At 37.2% G+C, this 15036-nt stretch overlaps 1 protein-coding gene across 5 annotated transcripts in view; it reads right to left on the reverse strand.

Moving 5' to 3' along the window:
* Window positions 1-1735: 1735 nt before the first annotated feature.
* TTC21B (tetratricopeptide repeat domain 21B) overlaps window positions 1736-15036 on the reverse strand; it is an 87726-nt gene continuing 74425 nt past the window's right edge. For 3 of the 5 annotated variants that reach the window (XM_061201131.1, XM_061201116.1, XM_061201145.1), the window contains 4 exons: window positions 11139-11363; window positions 7324-7444; window positions 3466-3533; window positions 1736-2225 (listed from right to left, as the gene is read on the reverse strand). In XM_061201131.1, coding sequence (XP_061057114.1) covers window positions 2148-2225; window positions 3466-3533; window positions 7324-7444; window positions 11139-11363 — 492 coding nt within the window. In that variant the 3' untranslated portion in view covers window positions 1736-2147. Of the gene's footprint in view, window positions 2226-3465; window positions 3534-7323; window positions 7445-11138; window positions 11364-14367; window positions 14414-15036 lie in introns of those variants that run through there. The other 2 variants (XM_061201123.1, XM_061201138.1) reach the window with 2 other exon arrangements.

Here is a 15036-nt window from a genome sequence, read left to right on the forward strand (position 1 = left end):
AGTAGAGCTACTATTTATTAAGAGCCCAAGTGAGTTAGATTCATTAGGTTTTATGTACGTTCTTTCACTTAATTCTTACAACAACCCGAGGAAGGTTATTCTCCCGATACGTTACTTTATGGATAAGAAAAGCAAAACGAGGCTCAGAGAGCCTATGTAACTTGAGAAAGTAGTAAGGCCAGACTTGAAACCTAAGCCGGTCTGACTTCAGAGCCATGTTCTTCGCTGCTACACTACACTGCTCCTCACTTACAACTCTCGTTGGAAGCTGCCACATTTGTAAGGACGTTCATTCCGCTCAGTTCTTCTTGTTCCTCATTACCTAGCCACCTCTGTGACAGAACACTCAGCTTCATCTGTTAGCCAGATGCAGATAAAAGAATTTTTCTTATAGACACCATCTCTCTTAGTTATGGAAGGCACCTTAATATAGGAAAGGCTGGTGTGGAATCCAGGCTCTGACAATTCTTCTCTGACCTTGGGCAAATCACTTAGTTTGAGCCTCATCATCTGAAAAAATACTATCTCTCTGGAGAGCTGACTGAGAAATAAAAGACCTAATTTAAAGAAAGTTTCTAGAATAGTATCTAACAAATGGCAGAATAAGTGGCTGCGTAAGAAACAAAAACAAACTCATTTTACAGATAGGAAAACTGATTTGGAAATGTCTTGCTGGGAGAAGAGATGTTCTACTTTCTCTATCCAACTTCCATGATTCTAGCATTCCATGATGCAGGCTCACTGGAACTGCTAAGGGTATTCTGTTATATCACGTCTTTAACAATGCCCATTCAGGCTGAAAGGTTATAGAGAAAGAGATAATCTGTCACAGTGCCAGAACTATAAAACAGGGATAATAATGTCTATATTATAGGACTGGGGGATAAATGTAATAAGACATGTGAAAGCGTTTTAACAGGCATGAAATGTTTCATAAATGCTCTACTTATTAAACATTTTCATGGAATGCCATACATAAAAGAATGACTAGAATTTTATAACATATAATTGGAATTAAAAGGACTCTGGAAAATTGGAGAAGTGATCAGAAACTAGAATGTAGCTCAAAAGAAATAAACATGAGGTACTTAAGGAAAAGCAAGGGACTTTGAAAAATACTGTTTATTGAAAATGCAATTAAAATTGAAGACTGTGTTTATTGTATTTTTAAAGGCAACTGAAAAAGGTATAGATAACATACTAAAAATGATGTTAAGAATTGAGTTTATGAAGATTAGGTTAAATTCAGTGTAAAGAGTGAGTGCTCTCCCAGGGTGGCGGCAGGGATTCTAGGGAGAGTGGGGTCTGCAGCTGCTTTCACACGGTGTGCTTTGGGAGTCCCTACTGACCAGAAATATTCTCCACCAGATGCTACAGCGTCTAAAGTTACACCAAAAGACCTCGTCTTTGGGCTAAGGTTAAATATTGCTATAAAGGTTTACCTATTTAAACTAATTTCAGGTACTGGTTATTTCTTAAAAGGATCACATAGGCATTGGGAGCAGGAAGAATCAGTTCAACAGAGAAGCAAAACACACACACTCTTTATACTTCTCCACAAAGATTTTTCTAGGAAAGCCACATTTTCTGTAATACTACGCATTAACATGGGGAGCCTACCCTGATTTTGCAAAACTCACCATGTCTTTTGAGTTCCAAGAGGAATACAAATCATAAATTTATAAAATATTTATTAAAAAATATATTTTCTTTTTCATAAATATCTACAGGGAAATTTACTCAAACCTTTGAAATAACAGAGACTATCACAAAAATGTTTAACAGAGAACAACAATATTGTAAATGTATTTCCTGAAAGAAACAACTAATGTTTCTTAGAAAAGATATAGGATACTTAACTACCAAGATTTTAACAAAATATTTTTTATAGAAATGGGTTATAATCTTTACCACAGAGTCACGAAATCTGCACCTAATCAAGAGAGTCAATTAAATAAACCAGCTCTCATTCACCTTCTCCATCGGAAGACATCCATTTAACATAGTGTTTCTCTTTATATACAACAGCAGCCTCTGCTGGAGAAAGAAAAGTATGCTTTCTATTACAAAGTATTAGCTTAAACCTATTTTGAACTGGAAGAACTCAGATTCTTTTCATTTCTTGCTTCAAAAAGCTAAAATAATTTTCAAGGTCTTAAAGATGTACGAGCCTTATCAAGTATATCCTTTCTGATTTTGGGGTAAGTTGGATGTGCTTCGAGAACCTGCAAAAACACACACACAAACAAAAAAACAAAATAAAACAAAAGCATAAGAACTTGTAATTCATTATCAAGAACTGGGGAGTCACACAACTTACTAGAAACAGCATTACAGTTGATATTTCATTATATTAATACTACAAATATAACAACACTTTTTAAAGGTGATATCTGAGATGCGTATGACATGATGACTCACTTCTATTAACAGCAAATAAATGGAAAAGGTAGAATATAATACTACACGTGAAAAATATAACAAATATAATTATTTCCTTAATAGATCAGTTACAGAAAACAATTATGTATCAATGATTTAAGATACTTCAAAAAATTTAGCTATTTATGCATGATATTTAATAAACCCTTAGTTATTTTTACCCAGGAGCACACATCAGATTTACCTGGAATGATTCTGAAACATACAAATTTCCAGGTCTACTGAGTCTAGGAGTAGCGGAAATTCATTAAAAAAAAAAACCTCCACAAATGATTCTAATGTATAACTTTACATTAATGTACAACCTTAACCTTAATGTGAAATGCTGCCTTACACAGAGACTCAGTAATCAATAGCAATCGCTGGGGCCAAGTATTTACTATAATGATGCTCACACAGCTATCTGGGATAAGGCACATTACATAATTCTCTGCTAAGGAGCTTTTCTTGGAGCTCCCAATAATGTTTAGTAAAATGTCTTATATGGAATATCAGTGTGACAATGTATATAAAGAAACTGCAAATTCTAAAACTGCAACTTAAATATTTGTCATTTTTAACAAGGGATCATTTAGTCAGGAATCAATTCCAGAAGTGTAATTGAATGACTTCTAAATGACAAAAATACCTCTTTAATTTATAAATCTGAATCCTCTAATAAACAGACTTAGACACATACATAAGAACTTCTACTCAGAACAGTGACGTGGAGAATCTATAATAATCCTGAGATATCTTCTGACTTAAGGATTAAGTTTTATTTAACATGCTTCTCTAGCCTCTTTCTTTAAATTGACGTAAACATTTTATTATTTGAGCCCAATTAAAAACATATGTTTTTTCAATTTAAGTAAACTTTATTTTCTAAACTTTGAAAACTGGTAGTATCTCCCAGATATATTTGATGAGTCATTTAACCAAAATATGACGTCTTCTATCTCTATTCATGTACATCTTGATATTAATTAAAAGTAGGAAATAGTGCATCTGAAAAATTTTAAGAAATCTAAATTTAAGTTTTACCTGGTGACATACGTCAATTGCATCCACATATCTTTTTGCTTTTAAGTAATTAAATGCCAGTTTGTATCCTGTAAAGACAAAAAACCCAACAATGATATAGTACTATATTTATAGAGCATACTGTTAATATTACCTTTTTCGGCCTCCTCCTTTGTTTGCTTACTCTAATATCAGAGAACTCTTAGTGGAGGCTGGTGACTGTACTATGACAGAAATGATAAGATAATAGAAGGTGGAGTGACATAAAAGGACAACAGGTAGGAAAGAAAATGGAGTTGTAACAAAGGACCACAGTTGGGTTAGAAGATGGCCGGCCATCCCACAAATGCGGTTTTGCAACTTACTAGAAAAGTCCCATTTGTTTCAGATTATGGTAAAAACTCATCATAGGGCAGTAAATGGTAACACAGCTATCATTTATACAGTACAGATTTACTTAACACGTCAGGCAAACTGGTTCCTTCAGTCATGAGGTTTACATTCCATTAGGAAAGAAAGTACCTTATTTAAGTAATTATGTAAGTACATGAATAATTTCAAAACTGAGATAAATGCTATGAAATAAAGGTACAGGCCAAGAGCACTGTAATAAGAAACCTGGTTGGGGAGGGGGTGGGAGTCAGGCAAGGTCTGAAATCTGAAGGAAGAGGTATAATGTAGGCCAAGGGGGTGGGAAGCAAGAACACTGTTAGGCAAAAACTGCACACGGAAAGGCCAGTGGTAGAGGGAGACATAGCAACCAAATGGACCTGGAGTGCACGAGCGGAGGGCAGAGCGGGGGGGAGAGCGGCTCAGAAGACACTGGGTTAGTCATCAGATAGCCACATCAGCGATGAGTAACAAGTACCACAGTTACTGATACTGAAATGTCACATTTCAAACACTGACAATTTAGAAGAAAGTTTTAAGACATTCTTAACTGACTGTTGTTCTGTAACAATGCCCTAATAGTAAGCAAACTAAGGAAAAGACAAAAAAAGTGGACTCCATAAATAAGATATAACACAATGTAAAATAATATGTAACTAATAAATTAAATATCTTGCTTTACCATTTAGAAATATGAAAAAGGGAAATCTGAATGCTGCTCTTAGGCTTTAATCAAAGTACCAAAGCAAGTTTTTAGAATTTCAAAGCAATGTTTTAAAAGAATTGCTGGCTAATGCAATCATATGGTAGCAAAAAGGAAAAGGAATGATCTAAAATTCATTGTATTCGATACACACACACATACACAGAAATGAGAAATGTCCAAGATGAAAACAATAAGTGTCAGAGAGGTAAACTTGATATCATTAGAAAATAATTATAAAACAGATTAATAAATAGAGTTTATTAGAGACCTGGACTCAAGTCATAGGTTTCTTTCAGTCTTAGTGTCACCTCAGAAGAGTTAATTGAAAACAAGCCTTCTGTACTTCAAATTAGTTGATTTGAAATAGTTAAGAATTGCTAATGATGTGTTTGCAAACATGTGAAGTAAATTGAATTTAATGTTGAATACTTTCAAGCATTCACCTAATAAAGCCACTGTTAAGCATTGAAAAAAAAAGGGAACATTTAAAAGGACATTTAAAAAGTAAAACAACTTAAGATGTCATGCCAAACATGGAAACTAGAGCCAAAAAAAACCCAGACTTAACTTTTGGTTTCTGGCTTCCTGACTAGCTTTGAGACCTTAGACAAGTCACCTGAGCTGTCAATTTCAAGTTTCCTCATCCAAAAATGCAAGGATAACTCTGCTCTCTCTTAGTGTAAGTTTAAAGATCAAATGAAATATTTGTTGTGAAATGCTTTTAAAAATTTGAGTACCACGCAAATATTAGCGTTTTTTTTCTGTGTAAACACTAAATTAGAAGCACAAAGTTTTCATATTGAAAGAAACTTGATAGATCATTTCCTTCAAAAAACTTCAGAGAGGAAATGAAGAGCTAGAAATGGCAAAGAACACGTGTACCGCAGCTGCATGACACCTGTCAGGCTTCTAAGAATTCAACTCTTTGTAATCAGGAAAAAAAACAGGGGAGAGAGAGAGAGTGCGCTCGTGAACACGAACAATGTGAACAGCCCAGTGACTGTCACGTAACCTGGGAATGACTGAAGGGAGAAACATGACTGTGTTCTCCTCTCAGTGGATCTCAGCTCCTGGTGCCTTTCACAGTTATAGTACTCACGCCTGAATCCTATGAAAAGAACACAACCATGATTTTAAGGATTTCCTGACAAGTGAAAAAGTGAAATAAATGCATCATTAACTTGGCCAGGCAGGCTGGGGGTACTGGATGCAATGATAATCTTAAGGAAGAAACTGTGAGAATTAATTGAGAGCCTCAGAGAAATGCCTACTAAGGAGAAGTCAAAGGAACTGAAAAAATCACCTATAAAACACAAAGATCACACAGTGAAGGAGCTACTGACTTGAAATCTCTTTATTTGCTGGTCTTCCAAGGAACAGAGTATTTAAATCACTGAGCTTCTAACTGTATTCCTTCTGGGGAATAAAGCACCAAAATTAAATATATTTTAAGGATTTTAAGGAATGTTCATTTTACAAGCTGATTTTATTCTGTAAGACACACAATACCTGAGAAAGAAGCGTTAGTTCCTGTGCTCTATACAAGTCTAGTAAAATAACAGACCTCAGAAAAATACAAGGTAGGGGAAGTCCTGAACTGACAGCAGGAAGTCTAAAGATGACCAATCTGACTGCAGATTCAATCTGAGTCATTACTGTGCCACGGCTGCTAAAAAGACAGATGCCATCTTAGGCTGAACTATCAACTACTGAATGCCTAATTTTAAAAAATAGCTTCATTATACATACAATTCATTCTTAAATCATACTTAAGAACTTGTTCATTTCTGGTACAATAGGTCAAGATGGACATGGACAAATAAAATTGCCTTTTCCAAACCTATTTGGCCATGGAACCTAATCTCCTCATGCTCAACTCTCTGTTTTAAAGCAATAACTATTAATACCTCACCCAGTATTCCAAAGCAAAGTTTGGGAAATACTATTTGAGAGCTTCCAGGAGACAGCAAGGAGGGTGAAAGACTTGAAAGCAAGAATGGACAAGCACCTGAGGATGGTCTGGAGAGAAACTGAGGAGAGACATGACAGAGTTTGCAATTAGAGGGCCATTATGTATAAGGGCGGAAGGACTCTGTGGGTTGCTCCAGAGAACAGACAGGGCAGTGTCAATGAAGCCTATTTCAGCGCAACACAAAGAAAGAGAGGCCTGGGAAGGAGCCCCCTCACACTGTGGGAGACAGGAGTCACTAAGTATATTCCAGATGCTGCCCATCTGTTAGGGATACTGGAGACTAGCCTTCCTCAAACCAATGGGCTACCACTGGAACCAGATGACGTTTATAGATGCTCAAGAGAAAAAAAAAAGTTCCGTAGTCAAATTACTGTGGGAAACATGTCCCCTCTGTGATATCCATCACGGTATATATTAGGGTTTAGAGGCTTTGAGAAGTTCTGCAGTAAAGAAACCAGCAGGACTTGATTTGATGCAATGTCTTCCCACTTCCTTCACAGTGGTACACCTTCCCCCCACAGCATCACCATTTTGGAATTAGAAGGTGAAGGGAAAGAAAGGGCAGAATTAGATCAGATGTCCTTTAAGGCGACTGAGGCAGAGTTTGAATCTCAGGAAACTACACCTAATAACTTAGTAGCTAATAATCTATTATAAATATAAAATTTATTTTTCAGAAGGTCCGACAAAGGATGTTGGCTCTTAATGTGTATTTTGTCCTTAAAGAGAAAAAACAAATGCATTTAAATGAAGATTTACTTATAAAACCCACGTTTCCTGTGAAAACCCAGTGTCTAAATTTTAAACTCACCTACTGCTGGATTTGTCTGATTGCCATGTTTCCATGCCATCTCATAGTTTAAGGCAGCGTCTGTATATGCTTGCTCTTTTTCCATAATGTATCCCATATATTCATAAGCTTTGCAGCAAGACTGAAGAAAAATGCAAGATGTATGAACAGATTACACTTGATATCACTAAGATTTTATGGAGTGCTTATGACTATAGAGGTCAACCATATTAACTCATTTAAATGGCACATAAAACAGTGGTTTTCAACCTTGGCTATGCAATCCAGTCATGTATGGGACTAAAAAAAAGATTCTGATGCCAAGCCCCTATCCCAAACCTACAGAATCAGGATTTTTGGGTGAGAGGGAAGGATATGTTTTATACATATACATGTACACTTTTTATTACAAATAATTCTAACACATATAGAAATAACAGTATGATGGACCCCCTGAACCCATATCTTCAACAATGAACTCCTGACTGATACTGTTTCACTACTCCATACACTTGTCCTTCTGTATTATCAGATAAAAAACCCTCAGATACTACATCATTTCACCCATAAATATTTTAGTATGCCTCTTTAAAAATAAGGACTTTCTTTCAACATAACCACAAATTATCACACCTAAAATGTAACAACTCCTTGATATCACCAAATATCCAGTCACTATTCAAATTTCAAATAGTCTTAACATACTTTTTTGTTTGCATGTTAGGATGAGGATTCAAATAAGGGCCACACACTGTGACTGGTTGAAATGTCCCTAAACTTCCTTTTGATCTAGAAGCCTCCTCTCTGTCTCTCTATCTCTTTCCTTGCAATTAAATGTAGACGAAACAAGAATGTTCATCCTAGAGTTTCTCACAGCCCAGATTTAGGTGAGTGCATCCTTATAGTAGTTATATAATATATTCCTATGTCACTGATATTTCCTGGAAATTGTATTAGACCTAGAGGTTTGTATCCGATTTTGACTTGAGGGGAAAGAGGTGAAACTACTTACTTCATAGATCAGTGCTCAACCGAGTCACACTGCTCCTTATGAAAAAGCAAAAATGCACAATGCTGTGTACATGTTTTTAGGTATTTTTTCCCAGAGTGTTAATTTTAAAAAATCAAAAAATAGAAAAGTAGGTATATTAAAATTCACTGTGTTATTTTAAGTTTGAATATTTTTTCTATTTATCATAATTTTACTTTCCTTACTTTCATGCAAGAAGAGACATCACTAATATTTTCATGAAAACTATTAACCATTAAAAAATACACACAAACATGGATCAGGGCACACGTTTTCCCTTTTTGCTTCAGGCTTCAATATAGCTCAGCACAGCACTGTAAGATCCTACCTGTCTTACCTTTTGATACTTTGATTTTTTAAAAAATATTGCATTAAATGTCATTCATCCTGATCACTACATTGGACTGAGTGTTTATGTTCCCCCAAATTCATATGTTGAAATCCTAGCATCCAATGTGATGGTATTAGGAGGTGAGGCTTTGGGGAGGTGAACAGGTCATTTGGGTGGAGCCCTCCTGAATGGGATTAGTGACCTTATAAAAGGGACCCCAGAGAGCTCCCTTGCCCTCTTTTTCTGCCATGTGAGGACACAGTGAGAACTCATTAGTCTGCAACCAGGAAGAGGGTTATCACTACAACCCAACCATGCTGGCACCCTAATCTTAGACTTCCAGTGTCTAGAACTGTGAGAAATATTGATAAATTTCTGGTGTTTATAAGCCACCCAGTCTATGGTACTTTGTTATAGCAGCATCAGTTAACTAAGATAATCACTGAGATTTTTTTTAAAAATATTTATTTATTTATTTATTTATTTGGCTGCGCAGGGTCTTAGTTGCAGCACGTGGGATCTTCGTTGCTGGTGCGGGATCTTCGTTGCGGCATGTGGGATCTTTTTAGTTGTGGCATGCGGGATCCTTTTTTTTTTAGTTGCAGCATGCGAACTCTTAGTAGCGGCATGTGGGATCTAGTTCCCTGACCAGGGATCAAACCCGGGCCCCCTGCACTGGGAGCACGGAGCCTTAGCCATTGGACCACCAGGGAAGTCCCGATAATTACTGAGATTTTAAGTGCTCCTTTAAATTTCAGACCTGGAGTGAGTGTTTCACCTGTGTCACCCCACTCTGACCCTCTCATAGATGGTGTGTTCTTCCATCACGTGGCACGTGATGTTATACCCATTCATTAATTCATCATGGTTGGAAAACAGTGACATTCTATCATTCTTTCTTCATTTATTAGCTGGAAAACATCTATAATGAGAAACAACTCCTTTTCCACTATTTTGTTTCCCAGCAGTATTGTTCATACAGAAAAGGCAGGATAGATGCTTAATTCTTTCCCTTTATTTGCCAGCTTTAGAAATAAGTCAGTTTACTAGCATATTTCAGTGGTGACCAATTAGGGTTTTTTTTCTTTTTTAGATCTTTGTAAACTCATGGACTTAGACATATTTGGTGTGTTCCAACTCAATGCAGTTATTACTGATATCTAAAGTGTCTCACCTTTGGCTAGTGGGAGTGTCCTCAAGTTGGCTCTTGAGTCCCTGACATGACTCCAATTATCACTGATAGCTTCCTTGCCATCTGGTATGACAAGATGGTCTAGTGTCATCTTGCACATTTCCTGCCCCAAATCTGGATGATCTCCATTTTTTAATTATATAATTCAAAGTTTCTAAGCTCTGGTTCCTGAATTTCAGGCTTCCAATATTGTCATGCCTAAGCAGTAGGGCTGACGCCTCTAAAGCAGCCGTCATGTTCAACCATGCAATGTACTGCTGTCTGCATTCTGGCAAATTGAAATTCTATCTGCACTGAAACCTTAATTCCCATGAAAGCTTGCTTAATCCTAGATTAGGCATGTAAGGGTTAGTTATTTGGCAGTTTAGATTTTTCAGAGCCTATTAATAAGTATTCTTTTTTTTAAGGCCAATGTAACTTAAATTACATGTATAATTACATAAATTGATAAATGGCTTGATATTTTAGGTTTTTAAAGTCCCCAAGAAAATAACTTAATAGTATTAGATGATCATGACTCTTCTTTGAAAAACAAATGATCCATTTTGTAATCTAACTGGCTCAAAGGGAATAAAACATAGATTTGCTGTGATTAAGATTTTGAAGTAACTGATAAGACTCTATAAAGATAAATATCCTCAAGTTTCTAAGTTGAGCACCATGATTTCTCAATAAATAGTAACAAATTCTTAACTTAAAACGTGTTATAAAAAGACATCCTTTTCTGGGCAATTAAATACTAAAATGCACTGTTAGTAAAGAGCCTTAAATTCTAAGGACTTGAAGATTTTCAGTTTTATACCTAATGATACGGACTTTTCATTAAACAAATCAAATTAAATGCTTAAAACACTTTTCCCTACAAATTATATTATGCAGAGTGGATTTTAATAATGTGAAAACAACATGCAGCTGCAGTCAGTTCATCAGGAGTATTTAACAGGAGGGACAGACGTCCGCAATTAATGCTCTTCTGCAACTTTCATTAGTTCTGGGATGAGATGGATAATCACAGGCAAACGCTTGACATTCCAAAACACTTTCTGAAAGTAGGGCAAACCACAGCTGAAACTTGAAACCGCAATCTCTCGTTCTTTATTTTCAAGGGCAAATGGCTTCTTTTTTATTACTAATGTTTACTTCCTGATTGTGGTAAAAACAAACATTTAATTCTCTGAAAACACACAGAAATCCCTAGAAATGGACCAACACTCTATAAAAACCTATATACAAAGCTTATACAACAAAGGCTACCAATTATTTTTCGCTCCTCAGTCACCTACCCTATTATGACGCAGGCACCTTTTTAACAGCTCTTCTGCCATGTCGTACTTTGCTGATTGAATATAAATATCAGCAAGCAGCAGCCAACTCCTCTCAAAGTCCTCAGCATCAATAGGATTCCAGTTCATTTTTGCAATCCGTTTCAGCTGGTTTCGGGCTCGTGGAGTTTGTTTCAAGATCATATAAGCTGTTGCCATTCCCAGAAGTGCTGGAATATGATCCTTCTATAAGGAAACAAGAGTTGAGACCCCCAGATACACAAACATAAATGTGCCATGTTTAAAAGAAAAACACATGGACAGTAGCAAGTGCTACATAATATAAGGACTGGCCTGTGGATTCTATTGCTGGCTTCACTTAAATACTGTGATATGGTCATTATGTAACACATCCAGTAACCTCAGGCTACCAGGAGGAACCATCTGGTCCAGGTAGTTCAGTAAGAATGCAGGTGCCGTAACCACACAATTCCAGACAATTAGGAAAACTTGTTCTTTAATGAGACTGACTGGTTGTTTTGGTTTTGTACAGAAACAGAAAAAATAAAATTCTATCTCATTGTAGTCCTAATTGAACATTTATGTTTCAGATTCAGCATTCTGGCTCCTTAGTTCTTTCACCTATAAAACAGGAATAACAGAATGATTTACCTGCAAATGATATTCCTTATCTATACTGACTTCTATTGCTCTTTTCCTCCTCCCTTTTCATTTTATTCAAAAGCCTCTTCTCCCAATAAAGTTTGGTCAATGAAATGTTATAAATAAGGCATGCAATTAATTAATCATTTGGAAACTATATGAAATAAACTCATGCCTTAAAATATGCTTTTATATTTGGAGGTCTGCAGCTCCTTGATAGTAACTATAAAAGACGATATTCTTTTAGACAGAGTTCAGAGTCAGAAAATGTCACTCTGCGAAACCAACAAGCTATTAAGAATACCATTAGCGATCTATCCAGAAAACTAACATACCTAAGCAGTTATGTGTATGTATCTGATAAAGATAAAGTGCTTCTCAAATTTCAGCAGAGGGACCATGATGCTTTTATAAAGAGAAAGACTTCCATTTAAAATATAAATAAAAGATGAGAAACTGTGATGTAGAAATTATAATATTATGACTATAATAAAGGTGCACTGTTAAGATAGCAAGTTTCAGTAACTAATAAGGAACAAAAGGAGAGTAGAGTGTTAAAAAGTTCAATGTCCAACACTGATCATGGTTGGAAGTCAGAAATAACCCTGGAATAGAGAAGGGCAATTCACTAGAGTTTGATGAACACGGTTTGTAGGAATATAAAACTTCCTTGGGTCTAATTTTATGTCTATCAATAAACTCCCAATATGTAATTTGTTCTCCTGATTAAGGAATGGCAGAAAGTTTTTTATTTGAATGCCAAATACAACCAATTTGGTAGTAGATTTTGAAGACGTGTGGGATATTATTAATTATTGAACGGTATCCCCCATCCCAGGAGGGCTAGAGAGGAAAGAAAATACAGACCTACTATGCATTTGTCAGCCAGATCCTAGGACAGCCCAAGAAGAGAAGGGTCCTGGAAAACTGTCCAGACCTATTCACATACTAAAAATATCCCACACTATACATTTAAAAATAAACTCTCTGATTTAAAAATCACACACTTTGAGTTTGATTAGAATGAATCAATTCCTCACAGCTTGAAATCACTCCTGAGTGAACTGAAGAATGGTTTCTAAAACTGCAGACTTGCATTCTAACCCCTGCACTAGGCCCATGATGCCTTTTCTGGTGCAGACATCCTATGATGTTCAGCCAGCTTTTCTCTCTCTGTCACTCTGAACTGCAACAACTTTACATCACAAAAGACAATATAGCTCTATTATAAACAGTGTACCTTTATGGTTCAAGGTGAGGGGAAGAAAGGGAGCGGAAACATTTTAGCTTGGGTTTAATGCTTCTTCCACTGGTTCCTCCCATGTCTTCCTGTCATTTTTCAATCAATCTGAAGGCCGCGTAGTGCTGTGACTCTACCCTATGCTCCGATGCCTCCCTGCCTTTGTTCACATTTTTCCCTTAACTTAGAATGCACTTCCTCCAACTCTGCCTGTGAAAATGCAATTTATCCTGGTTCTTCTTAAATCATACCTTCTTCCATGGAAAGGGTCTCTCAGCTCTCCTTATACTATCTCCTACAGCAGTGGTCCCCAACCTTTTTGGCACCAGGGACCAGTTTCGTGGGAGTCAATTTTTCCACAGGCGGGGGGTGGGGGGTGGGGGGTGGGGGGGATGGTTCAGGCAGTAACGTGAGCCATGAACGCGGCAGATGAAGCTTCGCTCGCTTGCCCCGCTGCTCACCTCCTGCTGGCTGGTCCGGTTCCTAACAGGCCGGGGACGGTCCGCGGCCTGGGGGTTGGGAGCCCCTGTCCTACAGCACTTTTATTTGCAACTTTAGGACGGAATGTAACAGATTTTGCTTTGCATTACACTCAGTATGCGTGTCTCATCTTCCCTAGACCACGAGAAACTTGAAGAAAGGGTCTATATGTGGTTTATCTTTGTGATTCCGACTATGCTCAGCACCCACTGGTCACTTAATGAATATTCATTATATTTAATATATGCAGCTTATGAGTTAAAAGGGAAAAATGCAAGATAAAAATTCACTTACTAAACTTCAATTCATACATCAGTCTTTGGACATATATGGCCAGTAAACAGATTTGAGGACCGTATATTACTAATCACATATGTAAGAATGTTAAAAAAAATAAGGTAGTCTCAGCAAAACAAAGAACTGGCACAGTCTCTCTAGGAAACAGCTGTGATGTCACTTACTGCTTTTAGTGTTCCCTCTCAAACCTCACAGTTTAAACTCTCCTTACATGATAGAATGTTACTTCACAACATTAGGGAGCTCTGACACCTTACTTGCAACGGTGCTTTATCATGTTTTACAGATTTTCCTAGACTTACAGGACAGCCCTATTTCTGGTGCTGTCAGCTGCTGTCACCCATCTGCTGCCGCACAGTCAATTCAGCGGAGCACCCCGAGCACTACTTCAATGTCAGCAGAAGGGCTCTGCTTGAGGATGGAGCTGGGCGGCTGCTGCCTTGCTGTTGTTTTGTCCCCAGGGCGGCTTACAGTGGCGGTCAAGTGCCACCATGGATACTTGCACCCAAACACCAACAGGAGTTGCAGGTTTTCCAAAGCCCTCCAGGGTCCTGGGAGGCAGGGGCGAGGGGTCACTGTAGGAGGTTTTGGTCATTTACTGCTGCTGCTGTGACCTCTGAACCACAAGAAAACACAGCAAAATTCTGTACATCCTGTGAGAGGCCCCACATGATGAGTCTCCCACGGCTTACAGCACCAGTGAGTAGAAGAACATGAAATCCCAAGTGCATGCTTAGAACTAGCTACTACCAACTGTTGATGGGATGGGTACCTAGAATTCCTTCCTTAATAACAAGTAATTGGAGAAATACAGCACTGTGTGAGGGAAGGAAAAATAAAAGGCCCAGAGGGTGAGAAGGGCAGTGGATCTGAATGGGCTGAAAAGAGGAGAAAGCCTTTGATCTAATAATAATAAAATAATTTATTATTAATTAATATTTAATATTTATTATTATTATCGCAGGGGGTGATTTCAGTGTCACTAAAGAACAACATCATTATCTGCATGACTGAATTATAAGTTGTCAGTACTGATCTCACTTAGCTCTACAGCTAGAAAAATTTCAAGTTCACGTAAGTGAAAAGGTGAGATATCAAGGCAGCCAGGTGTTTGTTTTCACTTAGTAAGTTAACCTAGGCTACACTTACAACACAGAGGATAAAGCCATTCCCTTGAGAATTAAGTTATGCCCTCTTGCAGAATTTCCTTTCTCTAGAACTCACTGTTCTAATAGAGAT

Source organism: Eubalaena glacialis, chromosome 1, assembly GCF_028564815.1.
Source record: "Eubalaena glacialis isolate mEubGla1 chromosome 1, mEubGla1.1.hap2.+ XY, whole genome shotgun sequence".
Taxonomy (NCBI): domain Eukaryota; kingdom Metazoa; phylum Chordata; class Mammalia; order Artiodactyla; family Balaenidae; genus Eubalaena; species Eubalaena glacialis.